We start from the raw sequence: 20,545 nt of genomic DNA on the forward strand, positions 1-20,545 counted from the left end.
CTAACTTCTTCTCTGGTATCTCTGTATAGTCAAATAATATATAATAGTTTAAAATATATATCTGCAATTTACCTACCTTACATTATAACTGCCTTTGCAATTTACAAGTGCGATACTAATGAGCGATTACCTTTTTTGGTTTCCACAGATACCTTTTCTGGTTTCTTCTCTGGTGTCTCTGCACAGTAAAATAATGTATAATAGCTCAAAATATCTTTTTGCCTTTACCTCACTCACATTACAGCCACCTTCATTGTCATGACTTTTAAGTACTAAGAATGGTTTACCTTTTTTAGGTTCTGCAGATACCTTGTCCAGTTTTTTCTTAGGTGTCTCTGTGTAGTAAAATATTTTATATTAGTTCAAATATATTTATTTTCAAAACTTTTTTTTTTAATTACATTTAAGAGAATAAGGGAACCTGCAACTGAAGGTAGGACAAGGAAGGAAAAAATAACAAAGCAGCTAGCCTCATAGGGCCTTATGTTATCCATACATATATTACATACAGTCAGGTCCATAAATATTGGGACATCAACACAATTCTAATCTTTTTGGCTCTATACACCACCACAATGGATTTGAAATGAAACAAACACAATGCGCTTTAACTGCAGACTTTCAGCTTTAATTTGAGGGTATTTACATCCAAATCAGGTGAAAGGTGTAGGAATTACAACAGTTTGTATATGTGCCTCCCACTTTTTAAGGGACCAAAAGTAATGGGACAATTGGCTGTTCAGCTGTTCCATGGCCAGGTGTGTGTTATTCCCTCATTAAAATAACAGGAGAGGTGTATGGCGCTGCCAAAATATATTAAATTAAATATTCCATGTGTCTTACAATGATACTACATAAATATATATATAAAATGTGTCTCTCCACTGTAAATGTTAATAAAGTGTCAAGTGCTTTATAATAAGTGATCCAACCCTGTGAGGGGTATATGATGGTGCTAAAACAATTGAAGAAAGAAAAAAGAAAAGATGGAAAGTCCAATGTGAAAAATGTGAATAAAGGTAGAATTAATATAAGTAGTGTCAGCCTGATAAATAGGGCAATCGATAAAAAAATGGTAGGAAAATCAATTAAGTTGGATCCACTAAAAATTGCAATATTGTGAAGTGTTAGAAAAATATATAAGAAATATGAAATACAATACTGTGAAGTGTAAAACAAGGTACTATACAATAAATAGTATCATAAATAGACACAAAATGAAAAATCTTATAAAACCACTCTAAAATCTGACACAAATAGTCCAAGTAATGGTAAGTCCGTAATGACTAGAAAAGTCAAAAAAGAGGGAGGGTAGTCCCACAATGGGATGCCCTTCTTAAAGAGAGAGAGCAAAAAGTGACTTGAGTGCAGGTGCTCTATTGGAGAATTTTTAGAGGTGCTCGGATGTCGGTGACAATTTAGTGCTCCCCACACCCCTTGGACCGCACTCACCAGAGTTGAACACCCCTACAGGGGTATCAGGCCTTAGGTAAATATTCCTGGGGTCCCCTTCTCTGGTTACTAGGGTGGTCCAATATTCTCCCCGAGTCCTGCGTACCAAGGTCCTTTGGGGTTAGGGTCCACGGGTATAAGGTATATGTGGGGGAAGAAGGCTCACATAGGGTAGTACCGCTTTAAAAATTGCTTTATTTCATTCAAAAAAAGGGGTACTCACAAACAAGAAAGGAAAAACAGCATGTGAACGGCAATAGAAGAGCACTTCCGGGACGCCGTGCGTTCCACGGGCCGGATATGCGTTCCACGAGGGCGGATGTTGCGTGATGACGCTCTACGTACGTTTCGTCGGAGTGAAGTCTTCCTATTCCTAGTGTATATGTGTCTTCCTATTCCTAGTGTATATGTGCCTCCCACTTTTTAAGGGACCAAAAGTAATGGGACAATTGGCTATTCAGCTGTTCCATGGCCAGGTGTGTGTTATTCCTTCATTATCCCATTTACAAGCAGCAGATACAAGGTCCAGAGTTCCTTTCAAGTGTGCTATTTGCATTTGGAATCTGTTGCTGTCAACTCTCAATATGAGATCCAAAGAGCTGTCTCTATCAGTGAAGCAAGCCATCATTAGGCTGAAAAAAAAAAAAAACAAACCCATCAGAGAGATATAAAAAACATTAGGTGTGGCAAAATCAACTGTTTGGAACATCCTTAAAAAGAAAGAACGCATCGGTGAACTCAGCAACACCAAAAGACCCAGAAGACCACGGAAAACAACTGTGGTGGATGACCGAAGAAATCTTTCCCTGGTGAAGAAAACACCCTTTACAACAGTTGGCCAAATCAAGAACACTCTCCAGGAGGTAGGTGTATGTGTGTCAAAGTCAACAATCAAGAGAAGACTTTACTAGAGTGAATACAGAGGGTTCACCACAAGATGTAAACCATTGGTGAGCCTCAAAAACAGGAAGGCCAGATTAGAGTTTGCCAAACAACATCTAAAAAAGCCTTCACAGTTCTGGAACAACATTCTATGGACAGATGAAACCAAGATCAACTTGTACCAGAGTGATGGGAAGAGAAGAGTATGGAAAAGGAAAGGAACTGCTCATGATCCAAAGCATACCACCTCATCAGTGAAGCATGGTGGTGGTAGTGTCATGGCGTGGGCATGTATGGCTGCCAATGGAACTGGTTCTCTTGTATTTATTGATGATGTGACTGCTGACAAAAGCAGCAGGATGAATTCTGAAGTGTTTCGGGTAATATTATCTGCTCATATTCAGCCAAATGCTTCAGAACTCATTGGACGGCGCTTCACAGTGCAGATGGACAATGACCCAAAGCATACTGCGAAAGCAACCAAAGAGTTTTTTAAGGGAAAGAAGTGGAATGTTATGCAAAGGCCAAGTCAATCACCTGACCTGAATCCGATTGAGCATGCATTTCACTTGCTGAAGGCAAAACTGAAGGGAAAATTCCCCAAGAACAAGCAGGAACTGAAGAAAGTTGCAGTAGAGGCCTGGCAGAGCATCACCAGGGATTAAACCCAGCGTCTGGTGATGTCTATGCATTGCAGACTTCAGGCTGTAATTGACTGAAAAGGATTTGCAACCAAGTATTAAAAAGTGGAAGTTTGATTTATGATTGTTAATCTGTCCCATTACTTTTGGTCCCTTAACCGCTTGCCGACTGCTCACAGTATATTTACTGCGGCAGTCAGCCCCTCACAGGCAGAGTGACGTAGGTCTACGTCGCTCGCCTGTGCGGCTCTGGGGAGCGAGCGCGCGCCCGCGGAGGCGCGCTCCCGCTCCCGCGCGGTCACGGACCCCCCCGCGTGTGTGACCAGCGGACCCGATGTCCGCCGGTCACTCGGAGATCGGCGGGGGAGAGGGAGAATGTCAGGCAGCTTGTGTAAACAAGCCACCTGTCATTCTCCTCGCTGTAAAAACACTGATCACATGGATCTACTATGTAGATCCGTTGATCAGTGTCCTTACAGCTCAAGCCACAGCCAATCACAGTAGAAATCACGCCCCTAGGGACACACACAGCCCCTCCCTCCCAAATAAAGTTAACCCCTTCACTACCAGTGTATTTTTACAGTAACAGTGCATATATATAGCACTGATTACTGTAGAAATGTCACTGGTAACCCCAAAAGTGTCAAAAATGTCAGTCAAGGGTCCGATCTGTCCGCCCCAATGTCGCAGTACCGCAAAAAAAATCGCAGATCGCCGCCATTACACGTTAAAAAAAAAAACACCAAAAATGACAGAAATCTTTCCCTTTGTTAGTAAACGCGATAACTTTTGCGCAAACCAATCAAAATACGCTTTTTGCGATTTTTTTTACCAAACATAGGTAGCATAAAACAAATTGGCCGAAAATTTTAAAAAAATTTGATTTTTACATTTTTTTTGGGGAATTTCATATAAAAAAATGTGAAAAATATTGTTATTTTTGCAAAATGTACGCTCTTTTTTTGTTTATAGCGCAAAAAGTAAAAATCGCACGGGTGATCAAATACCACCAAAAGAAAGCTCCGTTTGTGGGAAAAAAAGGACGCCAAATTCGTTTAGATACAGCATCGCACGACCGCGCAATTGTCTGTTAAAGTCACGCAGTGCCGAATCGCAAAATACCCCCTGGTCTTTTAGCAGGAAAATCCTCCGGGGCTTAAGTGGTTAAAAAGTGGGAGGCACATATACAAACTGTTGTAATCCCTACACCGTTCACCTGATTTGGATGTAAATACCCTCAAATTAAAGCTGAAAGTCTGCAGTTAAAGCACATCTTGTGTGATCCTTGTAAGGATCACAGAAACACTAGAAACAAGCTGGAACAAACTCCACCAGAAGCTATGTAGATTTTTCCAGATCCAGATGATATGCAATAAATTACTAACTTGGCCACAACCTTGTCAGCACAGAGAGGATCCAGAAGAAGAAAACTGGCCTATGTGGTAGGAAGTGAGGTACCACCAGATTACAATTTTCTGTGCAAGATCCCAGTGGTTAACGTAATGGGAAATTACATATGAATAATGATGAGTTGAGAGCCATTGGGATACTGTGTATGTATTTTGTAGGTCATTCTCCCAGGTAAGGATGGGGGAGGTTTTAATAAGCGTTAACTTATTCTGAAAAATATTATAAAAGTCTGAGATACTTTTAGGGGGGGTGAGGGGTTTGCTGATAAAATTGCCACATTTTGAGGGGGAACTGAATCTGGAGAGGGAGGGGGGGTCAAAATAAAATGCTTTATACTAATCAACTTGAAGAGATCAGCTTTAGAGAGTACATATTCCTCCCGCAGATCATCTATGCCAGTGATGATGAACCTTGGCACCCCAATCGTTTTAGAACTACATTACCCATGATACTGATGCAATCTGGTGTGAAGTTGAGCATTATTGGAAATGTAGTTCTAAAACATCTGGGGTACCAAGTTTTGCCATTGCTGCTCTATGTCCTTGTGATTGTTCCCTATATAAAGACGTTCCACCAAACATAGGTTATGATTGCTCAAATTTGTCGGTTTCAGGTAGGTACTGAAAGTACTGAAAGTACAGAAGTACTATAAATGACTTACCTTTTTGGGGTTCTGCAGATACTTTTTCTAACTTCTTCTCAGGTATCGCTGTATAGTTAAATAATATATATTAGTTTAAAATATCTTTCTGCATTTGCTGTACTCTTTGTATAACAACCTTTACAGTTTACAAATGCAGTATTGATGAGTGATTACCTTTCTTGGGTTCTGCAGATACTTTTTCAGGTTTTTTCTCTGGAGTCTCTGTATAATGAAATAAGGAATTAATAGTTCAAAGCATATTGCTGCAATTTACCTCCCTTACATTATAACTGCCTATGCAATTTACAAGTGCGATACTAATGAGCGATTACCTTTTTTGGTTTCCACAGATACCTTTTCTGATTTCTTCTCTGGTGTCTCTGCATAGTAAAATAATGTATAATAGCTCAAAATATCTTTTTGCCTTTACCTCCCTCACATTATAGCCACCTTCATCTTCATGACTAAGTACTATGAATGATTTACCTTTTTTAGGCTCTGCAGATACCTTGTCCAGTTTTTTCTTAGGTGTCTCTGTGTAGTAAAATATTTTATATTAGTTCAAATATCTTTCCTTACAATACTTTTTTTAATTACATTTAAGAGAATAAGTGAACCCGCAACTGCAGGTAGGACAAGGAAGGAAAAAATAACAAAGCAGCTAGCTGTACAGGGCTTTGTGGTATCCATATATATATTACACATATGAATGCAAATAATACTGAGGTATAAAAGAAAGTTGAGGTTTTTAATCACATACTGCTTTACAGAGGTGTACATCAATAGGTTTTTTGTAATTCCAGAGGAGCAATGGTTGCCAAGAGTTCTCAAATGTTATCAGTGAGTCTGTTCTAAGAGCAAGTAAACTTTCAAAGGAATAATGTGCCTGAATAGTGGCTATGACTTCCAATAGATTGGGAGCCAGCTCCCTTTTCCAAGGGCAGTCAAGATACTACAGGATATCATCCAGAGGACAATGGGGAACTCATCTATCTCTAGATTTAAAAAAGCCAAAGCTGGCTCCGGGCTTCTAAGGATCCTAGAGACACTAGAAATGAGCTGGAACACACTCCGCCAGAAGCTATGTAGATTTTTCCCGGTCCAGAGAATATGCAATATATAACCAACCTGGCCGCAACCTTGTCTGCACAGAGAGGATCCAGAAGAAGAAAACTGGGCTATGTGGTAGGAAGTGAGGTACCACTGGGCTACAATTTTCTGTGCAAGGTCCCAGTGGTTAATATAATGGGAAATTACATATGAATAATGATGTGTGGAGAGCCATTGGTATACTGTGTATGTATTTTGCAGGTCATTCTCCCAGGTAAGGATGGGGGAGGTTTTAGTAAGCATTAACTTATTCTGCAAAATATTGTAAAAAAAGGGTGAGATACTTTTAAGAGGGTGAAGGTTTGCTCATAAAATTGTCACATTTTGGGGGGAACTGAATCTGGGGAGGGGGGGTCAAAAATAAAATGCTTTATACTAATTATAAAGCATTTAGAGAGTCCATGTTCTTCCCGCAAATCCTATATGCCAGTGATTGTGAACCTTGGCTCCCAGATGTTTTAGAGCTACATTTCACATGATGCTCATGCAATCTGGTGTGAATGCCAATGTTTGCCATCACTGCTCTATGCCCTTGTGATTGCTCCCTATATAAAGATGTTCCACCAAACATTGGTTATAATGGCTCCAATTTGTAGGTTACAGGTAGGGTAGCAAAGTACAAAAGACCCTATGGGTAAATTATCACACACCTTATTGAAGAGGTGGGTTGTAATTAGTTCAAATACCTTTTTGCATTCACCAGACTCACATTTTAACCAGCATAATTTTTACGACTTAGAAGTACTATAAATGACTTACCTTTTTGGAGTTCTGCAGATACTTTTTCTAATTTCTTCTCTGGTATCTCTGTATAGTCAAATAATATATAATAGTTTAAAATTTCTTTCTGCATTTGATGTACTCTTCTTAAAACAACCTTTACAGTTTGCAAATGCAGTAATGATGAGTGATTACCTTTTTTGGGTTCTGCAGATACTTTTTCAGGTTTCTTCTCTGGAGTCTCTGTATAGTGAAATAAGGATTAATAGTTTAAAATATATTGCTGCAATTTACCTCCCTTACATTATAACTGCCTTTCAAATTTTTCAAGTGCGATACTAATGAGCAATTACCTTTTTTGGTTTCCACAGATACCTTTTCTGGTTTCTTCTCTGGTGTCTCTGCATAGTAAAATAATGTATAATAGCTCAAAATATCGTTTTGCCTTTACCTCACTCACATTATAGCCACCTTTATGTTTATGACTTTTAAGTACTAAGAATGATTTACCTTTTTTGGGTTCTGCAGATACCTTGTCCATTTTTATCTTAGGTGTCTCTGTGTAGTAAAATATTTTATATTAGTTCAAATATCTTTCTTTTCAATACTTTTTTTAATTACATTTAAGAGAATAAGTGAACCTGCAACTGAAGGTAGGACACAGAAGGAAAAAATAACAAAGCAGCTAGTCTTACAGGGCCTTATGGTATCCATACATATCTTAGATATAGGAATGATACTGTGGTATAAAAGGAAGTAGAGGTTTTTTTTCACGTACTACTATACAGAGGTGTACATCAATAGGTTATTTGTAATTCCAGAGGAGCAATGGTTGCTAAGCTTTCTCAAATGTTACCAGTGAGTCTGTTGTAAGAGCAAGCAAACTTTCAAAGGAATAATGTGCCTGAATAGTGGCTATGATTTCCAATAGATTGGGAGCCAGCTCCCTTTTCCAATGTCTCATAATGGTAAGTTTATCGGCCATCAAAATACTATCATCCAGAAGACAATGGCATATGAATAATAATAATCGGAGAGCCATTGGGATACTGTACATGTATTTTGCAGGTCATTCTCCTTATTCTGCAAAACATTATAAAAATGTGGGATACTTTTAAGGGGTTGAGGGGTTGCTCATAAAATTGCCACATTTTAAGGTGGAACTAAATCTGGGGAGAAGGGGAGGTGAAAATAAAATGCCTTACACTAATCAACTTGAAGATATCAGCCTTAGAGAATCTGTACTCCTCCTCCAGATCCTCTATGCCCTTGAGATTGTTCCTTATATAAAGAAGTTCCACCAAACACAGATTATAATGGCTCCAATTTGTAGGTATAAGGTAAGGTAGCAAAGTATCAAAGACCTCTATAGGTAAATTATTACACACACCTTGTTGAAGAGGTGAGGTGGAATTATTTCAAATACCTTTCTGCGTTCACCCGACTCACATTTTAACCAGCTTAATTTTTGTGACTCAGAAGTACTATAAATGACTTACCTTTTTGGGGTTCTGCAGAGACTTTTTCTAATTTCTTCTCTGGTATCTCTGTATAGTCAAATAATATATAATAGTTTAAAATTTCTTTCTGAATTTGATGTACTCTTCTTAAAACAACCTTTAAAGTTTGCAAATGCAGTAATGATGAGCGATTACCTTTTTTGAGTTCTGCAGATACTTTTCCAGGTTTCTTCTCTGGAGTCTCTGTATAGTGAAATAAGGATTAATAGTTCAAAATATATTGCTGCAATTTACCTCCCTTACATTATAACTGCCTTAAAAAATTTTCAAGTGCGATACTAATGAGCGATTACCTTTTTTGGTTTCCACAGATACCTTTTCTGGTTTCTTCTCTGGTGTCTCTGCATAGTAAAATAATGTATAATAGCTCAAAATATGTTTTTGCCTTTACCTCGCTCACATTATAGCCACCTTCATCGTCATGACTTTTAAGTACTAAAGATGATTACCTTTTTTGGGTTCTGCAGATACCTGGTCCAGTTTTTTCTTAGGTTTCTCTGAATAGTAAAATATTTTATATTAGTTCAAATATCTTTCTTTTCAATACTTTTTTTTAATTACATTTAAGAGAAAAAAGCCCCATACACACGTACCGAATGTCGGCCAAACAATCGGCCGTCTTTTGTCCGGTGCTGTCCTGTCGGTTGAAAAGTGCTAAAGACTGCACACGAATTTTGTCGGCCAACAACAGCCGACTGCAGAAGTGATGCCATGTGATGGTTAACTTTCCGTGTGTTTTTTCTTCTCTGAGCATGCCCAGTCTTGCTCATCTGCTGTTAGTCGGACGAATTCTGTACTGACTGGCGAACAATCGGCCGTTCTGGTGACGGCCAACAAAAATTTTAAAGGCTGCACACCTGATTCGGTTCGGCCGAAAAGTCGCAGTCGGTTGTCGGAAGCATCATACTAACAAGCCAACAATCGGCCGATCATTCGGTGGCCGAATATTTAAGGGCCGACAATCGCTACGTGTGTACGGGCCTTTAGTGAACCTGCAACTGCAGGTAGGACAAGGAAGGAAAAAATAATAAAGCAGGTAGCCTCACAGGGCATTATGGTATACATATATATTAGTTATAATAAGTAATAATGTGTCTGAATAGTGGCTATGGCTTCCAATAGATTGGGTGTGAGCTCTCTTTTCCAATGTCTCGTAATAGTAAGTTTGGCGGCCATCAAAATACTAGAGATTATCATCCGGAAAACAATGGGGAACTCATCTATCCCTAGATTTAAAAAAGCCAAAGCTGTCTCGGGGCTTGTAAGGATTCTAGAGACACTAGAAATTAGCTGGAACACATTCCGCCAGAAGCTATGTAGATTTTTCCAGGTCCAGAGGATATGCAAAAAATTACAAACTTGGCCACAACCTTGTCAGCACAGAGAGGATCCAGAAGAAGAAAACTGGGCTATGTGGTAGGAAGCGAGGTACCCTCGGGCTACAATTTTCTGTGCAAGATCCCAGTGGTTATTATAATGTGAAATGACATATGAATAATGATGAGTGGAGAGCCATTGGGATACTGTGTATGCATTTTGCAGGTCATTCTCCCAGGTAAGGATGGGGGGGTTAGTAAACGTTAACTTATTCTACAAAGTATTTTAAAAGTGTGAGACTTTTAAGGGAGTGAGGGTTTTGCTCATAAAATTGCCACATTTTAAGGGGGGGGGGGTCAAAATTAAATTCTTTATACTAATCAACTTTAGAGCGATATTCCTCCTGCAGATCCTCTATGCCAGTGATGGTGAAACTTGGCACCCCAGATGTTTTAGAACTACATTTCCCATGATGCTGATGTAATCTGGTGTGAAGTTGAGCATCATCGGAAATGTAGTTCTAAAACATCTGTTGTACCAATGTTTGCCATCACTGCTCTATGCCCTAGAGATTGGTTAGACAGTACACAGCGCAAAAATAGGTATACTTGGAAAAAATTGCAAATGTGCAAAATAAGTGAAAAATATTTGAAAATTGTTAGAAAAATATTGGGTAGTCTGATATTACACCAGCATTTACTTATGCCCTAGAGAATGGGATTGTTCCCTATATAAAGATGTTCCACCAAACATAGGTTATAATGGCTCCAATTTGTCGGTTTCAGGTAGGGTAGCAAAGTACTAAAGACCTCTATGGGTAAATTATTACACACACCTTGTTGAAGAGATGGGTCGTAATTAGAGTTGAGCGGACACCTGGATGTCCGTGTTCAGCGGGTTCGGCCGAACTTGAAAAAAAAGTCTGGGTTCGTGTCCCGGACTTTTTCTGAACTTTACCCGGACACCGAACCCCATTGAAGTCAATGGGGACCCGAACTTTCAGGCACTAAAATGGCTCTAAAACACCAATGGAAAGGGCTAGAGTGCTGCAAATGGCAGCAAAACATAGTTAAGAGCATGGCAAGTGCTCTGCAAACAAATGTGGATAGGGAAGTAACTTAAAACAAAAAATAAAAATAAAAAAAATAAAACAATTTTCTTCATCTGTGAAGGACGAGGCCCATATGGAGTAGGAGGGAGGTTGAGGTGGTGGTGGATGTGGCAGTGTAGGTGGAAGCGGCGGTGGAGGAGGACGAGGTAGCCAACACTGCTTTTTTTTCAGTCATTTTAAATGAGGGTACACCCCAAAAGAGTGAGAAAGATCAAAAATAGAACAATGGCTGGGTAAGATCGGTATCCATCTCTATTCTGCACAAGGTACGGAAAAGTCCTGTGGGATCCATGCCTGGTTCATTTTAATGAACGTGAGCTTGTCCACATTGTCTCTGGACAGGCTGTGATAACGCCCCCAGCCGTGCTAAATACACGTTCAGATAATACACTGGCTGCAGGGCACGCCAGCACCTCCAAGGCGTAAAAGGCGTTGAAGGGGGAAGACCCGTCATTCACTATATGTAGGCGTGTGCACACATACTGCTCCACCATGTTGGTGAAATGCTGCCTCCTGCTAAGACGTTCCATATGAGCTGCTGGTGCTGCTGTTTGTTGTGGCATGCTGACAAAGCTTTTCCACATTTCGGCCATGCTAACCCTGCCTTCTGAGGTGCTGGCGGTGCCCTGGTTGCGTTGGCGACCTCTTCCTTCTCCTCCTCCTCCTCTTCCTTGGCCTTGTGCTTCCACTGTGGCCCCGCTGTCAGGTGGGAATGCCAGCAGCATCGCGTCTACCAGCGTGCTCTTGTACTCGCGCATCTTGCGATCGCGCTCCAGTGAGTGAATTAAGGACGGTACGTTGTCCTTGTAACGGGGATCCAGCAGCATGGCCACCCAGTAATCAGCACAAGTTAGAATGTGGGCAACTCGGCAGTTATTGTGGAGACACTGCAGCATGTAATCGCTCATGTGTGCCAGGCTGCCCAGAGGCAACGAAAGGCTGTCCTCTGTGGGAGGTGTATTGTCTGTGTCCTCTGTATCCCCCCAGCCATGCACCAGTGATGGCCATGAGCTGGCCTGGGTGCCACCCTGCTGTGAACATGGTTCCATCTCCTCCTCCAGCTCCTCCTCCTCATCCTCCTCATCCTCCAGAACTGTGCCCCTGCTGGTCAATTGTGTCCCTGGCGTTTGTGGGTGCAGGAACCCACCCTCGGAGCCACTTGCGAATGACTGCCCTGAAAGCCTTGGAAATGTTACCTCTTCATCCTCCTCCTCCTCATCCTGTGCCACATCCTCTTCCATCATCGCCTGAATCGTCTTTTAAAGGAGACATAGAAGTGGGATAGTTAAGCTGACAACAGCGTCATCGGCACTGGCCATGTTGGTGGAGTACTCAAAACAGCGCAACAAGGCACACAGGTCTCGCATGGAGGCCCAGTTATTGGTGGTGAAGTGGTGCTGTTCTGCAGAGCGACTCACGCGTTTGTGCTGCAGCAGAAACTCCACTATGGCCTGCTGCTGCTCGCACAGTCTTTCCTGCATGTGCAAGGTGGGGTTCCACCTTGTGGGCACGTCACATATGAGGCGGTGAGCGGCAAGGCCGAAGTTACGCTGCAGCGCTGACAGGCAAGCAGCAGCAGGGTGAGAAGGCCGAAAGTGCGCACAGACAGCCCGCACTTTCTGCAGCAGCTCTGACATATCGGGGTAATTTTTAAGGAACCTCTGCACCACCAAATTCAGCACATGCGCCAGGCAAGTGATGTGCGTCAAACCGGCTAGGCCCAGAGCTGCTATGAGATTTCGCCCGTAATCGCACACCACCAGGCCGGGCTTGAGGCTCGCTGGCAGCAACCACTCATTTGTCTGCTGTTCCATGCTCCTCCACAACTCCTGCGCGGTGTGTGGTTTTTCCCCCAAACAGGCAAGTTTTAAAACTGCCTGCTGTTGTTTACCCCTGGCTGTGCTGAAGTTGGTGGTGAAGGTGTTACGCTGACCGGATGAGGAGGCGGTAGAGGATGGGGAAGCGGAGTAGGAGGATTTAGGAACAGGAGGCAAACTGAAGCGCCCTGCAATCCTCGGTGGTGGAAGGACATGCGCCAAATTGCTATCCGCCTCAGGCCCATCCGCCACTGCATTTACCCAGTGTGCCGTTAGGGAGATATAAGGCCCCTGACCGTGCTTACTGGTCCACGTATCGGTAGTTAGGTGGACCTTGGCACAGATGGCGTTGTGCAGTGCACACCTGATTTTTCCCCCACTTGGTTGTGCAGGGAAGGGATGGCTTGCCTGGAAAAGTAGTGGCGGCTGGGCACGACATACTGTGGGACAGCCACCGACATAAGGCTTTTAAAACTGTGCCTCTCGACCAGACGGAATGACAGCATTTCAAAGGCCAAGAATTTTGAAATGCTGGCATTCAGGGCCAGGGATCGCGGGTGGGTAGGGGGGTACTTCCTCTTCCTCTGAAGTGTTTGGGAGATGGAAAGCTGAATGCTTCCACGGGACATTGTGGAGATGGTTGGTGACCCAGGTGGTGGTGTTGCTGACAGATCGTCTGTTTGAGGGGTGGCAGGTGCCGGTATCACTACAGAGGTGGATGAAGAGGCCGAGACTGCAGCAGAAGAGGAAGCAGGAGGAGCCAGAGACCTTTCTTGGTTTTGAAGGTGTCTACTCCACTGCAGCTCGAGCTTTGCACTTAGATGCCTGATCATGCAGGTTGTGCTCAGGTTGAGAAGGTTTATGCCTCGCTTTAGGCTCTGATTGCACAGGGTGCAAACCACTCGTGTCCTGTCATCAGCACATTTTCTGAAGAACTTCCACGCTAGAGAACTCCTTTGAGCTGGCTTTGGTGCGCTCGGTCCCTTGCTGCGTTGGGCAGTAGCAGGCGTAGTGTCTAGGGCACGGACGCTCCGCTTCTGCACCCTGCTCCCTCTTCTGCTGCGCTGGTGGGTCTGTGCGACCACCGCCTCTTCCTCCAAACTACTCAGGTCACCTGCAGGACCTTCATTCCATGTGGGGTCGAGGACCTCATCGTCCTCCACATCATCTTCCACCCAGTCTTCACCCCTGCCCTCCTTGTCGGTCTCCACAATTCTGAGTGCCGCAGCAGTTGGCACCTGGTTTCGTCATCATCGGAGACGTGCTGCGATGGACCTTCCATGTACTCATCTTGAGAAATAAGTGGTTGTGCATCGCTGCACTCAATCTCTTCCACTTCTGGGGCAGGGCTAGGTGGATGGCCCTGGGAAACCCTGCTGCCAGAGTCATCAAAAAGAAGAAGAGACTGCTGCATGACTTGGGGCTCAGACTGCTTGCCTGATTTGCAAGGGGGTGAGGTGAAAGACGGTTGGACATCGGCTGCAGGTGCCAACTCTGACCTTTCTGCGGTAGACTGGGTGGGAGACAATGTGAAGGAACTGGAGGCACTGTCAGCAACCCAATCTACTATCGCCTGTACTTCTTCTGGCCTCATCACTTTTAGAGGCGCATGATGCCCTACCAAATACTGCTGCAGGTTCTGTCGCCTACTCACACTTGAGGAAGGTGTTTCACTTGTGCGTGTAGCTGGAACAGATTGACCACGTCCTCTCCTTGCAACAGGAGCTCTACCAGCAGTACCACGACCCAGGCCACGGCCCCTATGTGACGGTCTCCTCATATTTCTGTAATTTATGATCTTGCTCTAGAAAGGTGTTTATTGAATAGTGGAACAAAACAACAACAGTATCGCACGGGTGTATCTCACAGTCAAATATGCAAACTATGCCGCAATTTAATTTTTTTTACCCCAAAAGGATGTTTATTAAATAGCGGAATAGAAAAACAGTATACAAATACAACGGGTGTATCTCACAGTCAAATATGCAAAGTATGCCGCAAATTTAATTTTTTTCACCCCAAAAGGGTGTATATTGAATAGCGGAATAGAAAAAAGGATATAAAACGGTGTATCTCACACGTACAAACACAGACTAGGCCCCGATTACAATTTTTTGTACCCTAAAGGGAGGATGAGGAAGAGGAGTAGGAGGAGTTCGGAACAGGAGGCAAACTGTAGCGCCCTGCAATCCTTGGCGGTGGAAGGAGATGCGCCAAACAAATTTAAAAGGTGTATCTCACACGTACCGATACAGACTATGCCGTAATTAAATTTTTTTACACTCCAAAAGAGTGTATATTGAATAGCGGAATAGGAAAAAATTTATAAAACGGTGTATCTCACACGTACAAACACAGACTAGGCCCCGATTACAATTTTTTGTACCCTAAAGGCAGGATGAGGATGATGAGTAGGAGGAGTTCGGAACAGGAGGCAAACTGAAGTGCCCTGCAATCCTCGGCGGTGGAAGGAGATGCGCCAAACAAATTTAAAAAGGTGTATCTCACATGTACCGATACAGACTATGATGTAATTAAATTTTTTACACTCAAAAAGGGTGTATATTGAATAGCGGAATAGAAAAAGTTTTATAAAACGGTGTATCTCACACGTACAAACACAGACTAGGCCCCGATTACAATTTTTTGTACCCTAAAGGCAGGATGAGGAGTAGGAGGAGTTCGAAACAGGAGGCAAGCTGAAACACCCTGCAATCCTCGGCGGTGTAAGATGCGCCTCAAAAATTGGAAAGGTGTATCTCACTCGTACCGATACAGACTATGCCGCAATTTAATTATTTTTACCCCAAGGGTGTAGATTGAATAGCGGAATAGAAAATATGATATCAAAAGGTGTATCTATCTCACACGTACAGACCCAGACTAGGCCCCGATTACTATTCTTTGTACCCTAAAGGCAGGATGAGGAGTAGGAGGAGTTCGGAACAGGCAGGATGCAAACTGAAGCACCCTGCAATCCTCGGCGGTGTAAGATGCACCCCAAAAATTGGAAAGGTGTATCTCACATGTACCAATACAGACTATGCCGCAATTTAATTATTTTTACCCCAAGGGTGTAGATTGAATAGCGGAATAGAAAATATGATATCAAAAGGTGTATCTATCTCACACGTACAGACCCAGACTAGGCCCCGATTACTATTTTTTGTACCCTAAAGGCAGAATGAGGAGTAGGAGGAGTTCGGAACAGGCAGGAGGCAAACTGAAGCACCCTGCAATCCTCGGCGGTGTAAGATGCGTCCCAAGGTGTATCTATCTCACACGTACAGACCCAGACTAGGCCCCGATTACTATTTTTTGTACCCTAAAGGCAGGATGAGGAGTAGGAGGAGTTCGGAACAGGCAGGAGGCAAACTGAAGCACCCTGCAATCCTCGGCGGTGTAAGATGCCTCCCAAAAATTGGAAAGGTGTATCTCACACGTACCGATACTGACTATGCCGCAGTTTAATTCTTTTTACCCCAAAGGGTGTAGATTGAATAGCGGAATAGAAAATATGATATAAAATTGGTGATTTTTCAATAGCACATGTGAACACAGCAGTGTCTTATGTCAGTCAGCTCTGCAGCAGGCTATGAAGGGAAAAAAAAAAGAAAATTCCCCTTTAAGTTTGTAATTTCTAAATAGATTAGTACAGACTATGCCACAATTTAATTTTTTTTAACCCAAAAGGGTGTATATTGAATAGTGGAATAGAAAAAAGTGTATGAAATTGAAAATCACTCAATAGCAGACGCTGAGCACACAACTGACTGATAAAAATAGATTTTTTTCTCCCTCCACCTCCTCCTCCTCCTCAGTGGGCTCAAGTGAGGGCAAAAAGATTGTTCACTGCACCACCCCCCACACAGCAAAATTGATGTATACTGTCCCTGCCTAATCTCTCCAGCCTGGCCCTAATATGCTCGATAAGATCGTTCAATGCACCACCCCCCACACAGCAAAATCGATGTAGAAGACTGACCCTGCCTAATCTCCAGCCTCGCCCTAACATGCTCTAATAACTCTCCCTGCCTGCACTCCGACCTGTCCCTGCATTCTTTTCGGACACAATTTTTCACAGAATCACTGTCTGTCCCTAATCAGCAGCCAGCACGTATGATGTGTGCTCTGTCCCTAACTACAGCAGAATGACGCGGCGCGCTGGGGGCTCTCAAACTTATAAAGACATGGTCACATGCTTCAGATGGCCAATCACAGCTACTAATACATTAGTAGGCATGGCTGGGATGGCTTAAGACACACCAGTTAAACGCTTGTTGATTGGCTGTTGAAAGCCTGCCATTAAAAGCGCGCCATTACATACAAAACAGGAAATAAAATGACCGAACACGGATTTTAAACCCGAACATACAGTAAAGTTTTCGGGTCCGTGTTCGGGTAACAAAAATCCAATTATTCGGTATGAACACGAATAATACAGTCCGTGTTCGCTCAACACTAGTCGTTATTAGTTCAAATATTTTTTTGCATTCACAGGATTCACATTTTAACCAGCTTAAATTTTACGACTCACGGCTCTTATCCTCCATCGTTTCATTTAACTAGCTTATTTTAATATTTCAGTATGCACATACCGTATTTGAATAGTAGTTTAATCTAATATTATCAAATTCATTTATCTTACATACCTTTTAATATTTTAATCTAAAACCTTTTTAATAAAATATTTAATTAATTGGCTGAATTAAAATTAAATGTAATTTTAATTCTAATTTAATATATACCACTGCCGGCACAAGGATGAACACAAATTAATAAATTATAAAAAGATCTATTGCTAGGGAGTGTTTATTTATTTATTTATTTGTTTATTTATAATTCTACATGTTATCAAAATTTTGAGTATAGCCGACGTGTCATCTTGACCCACATTTGTATAAACACAAAATGTTTATTGTAGCTTTTATTGTAATTTATTAACATATGTATTACATGTATTTTTAGAAGGTTTATTAATATACATGTGTAATGTACATGGGGGGCCGGTATATTCGATCAATCCCATTCAATTGTTAATTATTAGGATATTGGCATTATGGAGATTATGCTCCGTTTGCAGGGTTTAGTGCTGCCGCAGTATCAACCATTATTAATGCTACAATTGTCCTTAGTGAGCATCCCTAATTGACAAATGGAACTAAGCAAACTTCCTGTTTGGGCGGTTCCTATGTAAAGATGCAAGGGGATTGGTCACCGGCGTACTACTGCCTCTATAAATATGTTATGGTAAGATACGATCACATGATCCCCTGATGACGTCAGCACGGACTGATGAAACGTATGTCGGGAACGTGAGATCGTAACTTCCGGTCAAGAAGAACGCAGGTGGAACGCGGAAGCGGCGTTCCTATCCCTTGTAACCCTGATTCCTGCATTGAAGGCTCTTTTATACTTTGGATGTAGTAAGTGTGATTTTAAACAATTAAACGGTTTTGTCATGAGATACTGCGCCATGAGAGCTTTTCTTTTCTCTCTATTTCATGTCTTGGTCCTAACATTTGATCTGGCTACATACTCTTTATGGTGAGAGAATGTTTTGTCTACACCAAGCGCTAATATAACAAGGATGTATGGTCTGGTCAGATCACATGTTGAAAGGAATATGCTTTAGTGACCCCCTATAATCAAGGGGTCCTATATTTCTGGTAATCACATATATTTGCTTGCACTGGGTGAACTTGTGGAGGTGGAGGCTTTTAAAGGAATACACTCATATCAAGTCTAGGATTTTTCCATCAACTGCTGTTTTTTGGACTTTCTGTTTGGATGTTTTTGAGCACCAGAGACTTGATTGATTTATTTATTGTCACTCTTTATCGATTGAGCACAAAAGTTTGGCACATTCACTCTCATTATTAGCACGTTTGTGGTTTATTTTACATATATTGTGATTCATTTTTTGTTGAGCGCCATACCTCTATATTCTTTGCATTTATCCACGTGCATCACGTTTATGTTTCAGCTCACAAGGTTCAAAGCAATTTCACAAAATACACAAATCCACATTTAATTTAATTTAGTAACAATTCAATTCATCACATTAATTTGAGCAGGTTCCAGTTGGTAGTTTACACCAGCTCCTCCCCTTTCACTATAAATGACTTACCTTTTTGGGGTTCTGCAGATACTTTTTCTAATTTCTTCTCTGGTATCTCTGTATAGTCAAATAATATATAATAGTTTAAAATATCTTTCTGCATTTGCTGTACTCTTTTTATAATAACCTTTACAGTTTACAAATGCAGTAATGATGAGTGATTACCTTTCTTGGGTTCTGCAGATACTTTTTCGGGTTTCTTCTCTGGAGTCTCTATAAAGTTATATAAGGATTAATAGTTCAAAATATATTGCTGCAATTTACCTCCCTTAGATTATAACTGCCTTTACAATTTACAAGTGCGATACTAATGAGCGATTACCTTTTTTGGTTTCCACAGATACCTTTTCTGGTTTCTTCTCTGGTGTCTCTGCATAGTAAAATAATGTATAATAGCTCAAAATATCTTTTTGCCTTTACCTCACTCACATTATAGCCACCTTCATCGCCATGACTTTTAAGTACTAAAAATGATTACCTTTTTTGGGTTCTGCAGATACCTTGTCCAGTTTTTTCTTAGGTGTCTCTGTATAGTAAAATATTTTATATTAGTTTAAATATCTTTCTTTTCAATACATTTTTTAATTACATTTAAGAGAATAAGTGAACCTGCAAATGCAGGTAGGACAAGGAAGGAAAAAAAAAATAACAAAGCAGGTAGCCTCACAGGGCATTATGGTATACATATATATCACACATATGAATGCAAATAATACTGAGGTTTAAAAGGAAGTAGATGTTTTTAATCACGTACTGCTATACAGAGGTGTACATCAATAGGTTATTTGTAATTCCAGAGTAGCAATGGTTGCCAAGCTTTCTCAAATGTCACCAGTGAGTCTGTTCCAAGAGCAAGTAAACTTTGAAAGTAATAATGTGTCTGAATAGTGGCTATGACTTCCAAAAGATTGGGTGTGAGCTCTCTTTTCCAATGTCTCGTAATAGTAAGTTTGGCGGCCATCAAAATACTAGAGATTATCATTTGGAAAACAATGGGGAACTCATCTATCCCTAGATTTAAAAAAGCCAAAGCTGTCTCGGGGCTTGTAAGGATTCCAGAGACACTAGAAATGAGCTGGAACACACTCCGCCAGAAGCTATGTAGATTTTTCCAGGTCCAGAGGATATGCAATAAATTACAAACTTGGCCACAACCTTGTCAGCACAGAGAGGATCCAGAAGAAGAAAACTGGGCTATGTGGTAGGAAGCGAGGTACCCTCGGGCTACAATTTTCTGTGCAAGATCCCAGTGGTTAAAGTAATGGGAAATTACATATAAATAATTATGAGTGGAGAGCCATTGGGATACTGTGTATGCATTTTGCAGGTCATTCTCCCAGGTAAGGATGGGGGGGGGGGTTAGTAAGCGTTAACTTATTCTGCAAAATATTATAAAAGTGTGAGATACTTTTAAGGGGGTGAGGGGTTTGCTCATAAAATTGCCACATTTTGAGGGGGAACTGAATCGGGGGGGGGGGGGGGTCAAAATTAAAATATTTATACTAATCAACTTAAAGAAATCAGCTTTTGAGAGTCCATATTCCTCCTACAGATCCTCTATGCCAGTGATGGCGAAACTTGGCACCCCAGATGTTTTCGAACTACATTTCCCATGATGCTGATGCAATCTGGTGTGAAGTTGAGCATCATAGGAAATGTAGTTCTAAAACATCTGGGGTACCAAGGTTTGCCATCACTGCTCTATGCCCTAGAGATTGGTTAGATAGTACACAGCGCAAAAAATAGGTATACTTGGGAAAAAAATGCAAATGTGCAAAATATGTGAAAAATATTTGAAAAT

General features: G+C 41.6%; 1 protein-coding gene and 1 long non-coding RNA gene across 2 annotated transcripts in view; both read right to left on the reverse strand.

The window, feature by feature from the left end:
• LOC309550556 (uncharacterized protein) overlaps positions 1-20,545 on the reverse strand; it is a 263,513-nt gene that overhangs the window by 207,685 nt on the left and 35,283 nt on the right. Inside the window, exon 28 of the mRNA XM_082250908.1 lies at positions 5,361-5,408. Coding sequence (XP_082107034.1) covers positions 5,361-5,408 — 48 coding nt within the window. The remainder of the gene's footprint in view (positions 1-5,360; positions 5,409-20,545) is intronic.
• Positions 6,898-7,261, reverse strand: LOC309551623. Its single transcript, XR_014225102.1, has 3 exons — positions 7,212-7,261; positions 7,054-7,101; positions 6,898-6,945 (listed from the first exon to the last, which is right to left on the reverse strand). It is a non-coding gene; the product is annotated as an uncharacterized lncRNA (long non-coding RNA).

Source organism: Pelophylax lessonae, assembly GCF_965119305.1.
Source record: "Pelophylax lessonae genome assembly, chromosome: 3".
NCBI lineage: Eukaryota > Metazoa > Chordata > Amphibia > Anura > Ranidae > Pelophylax > Pelophylax lessonae.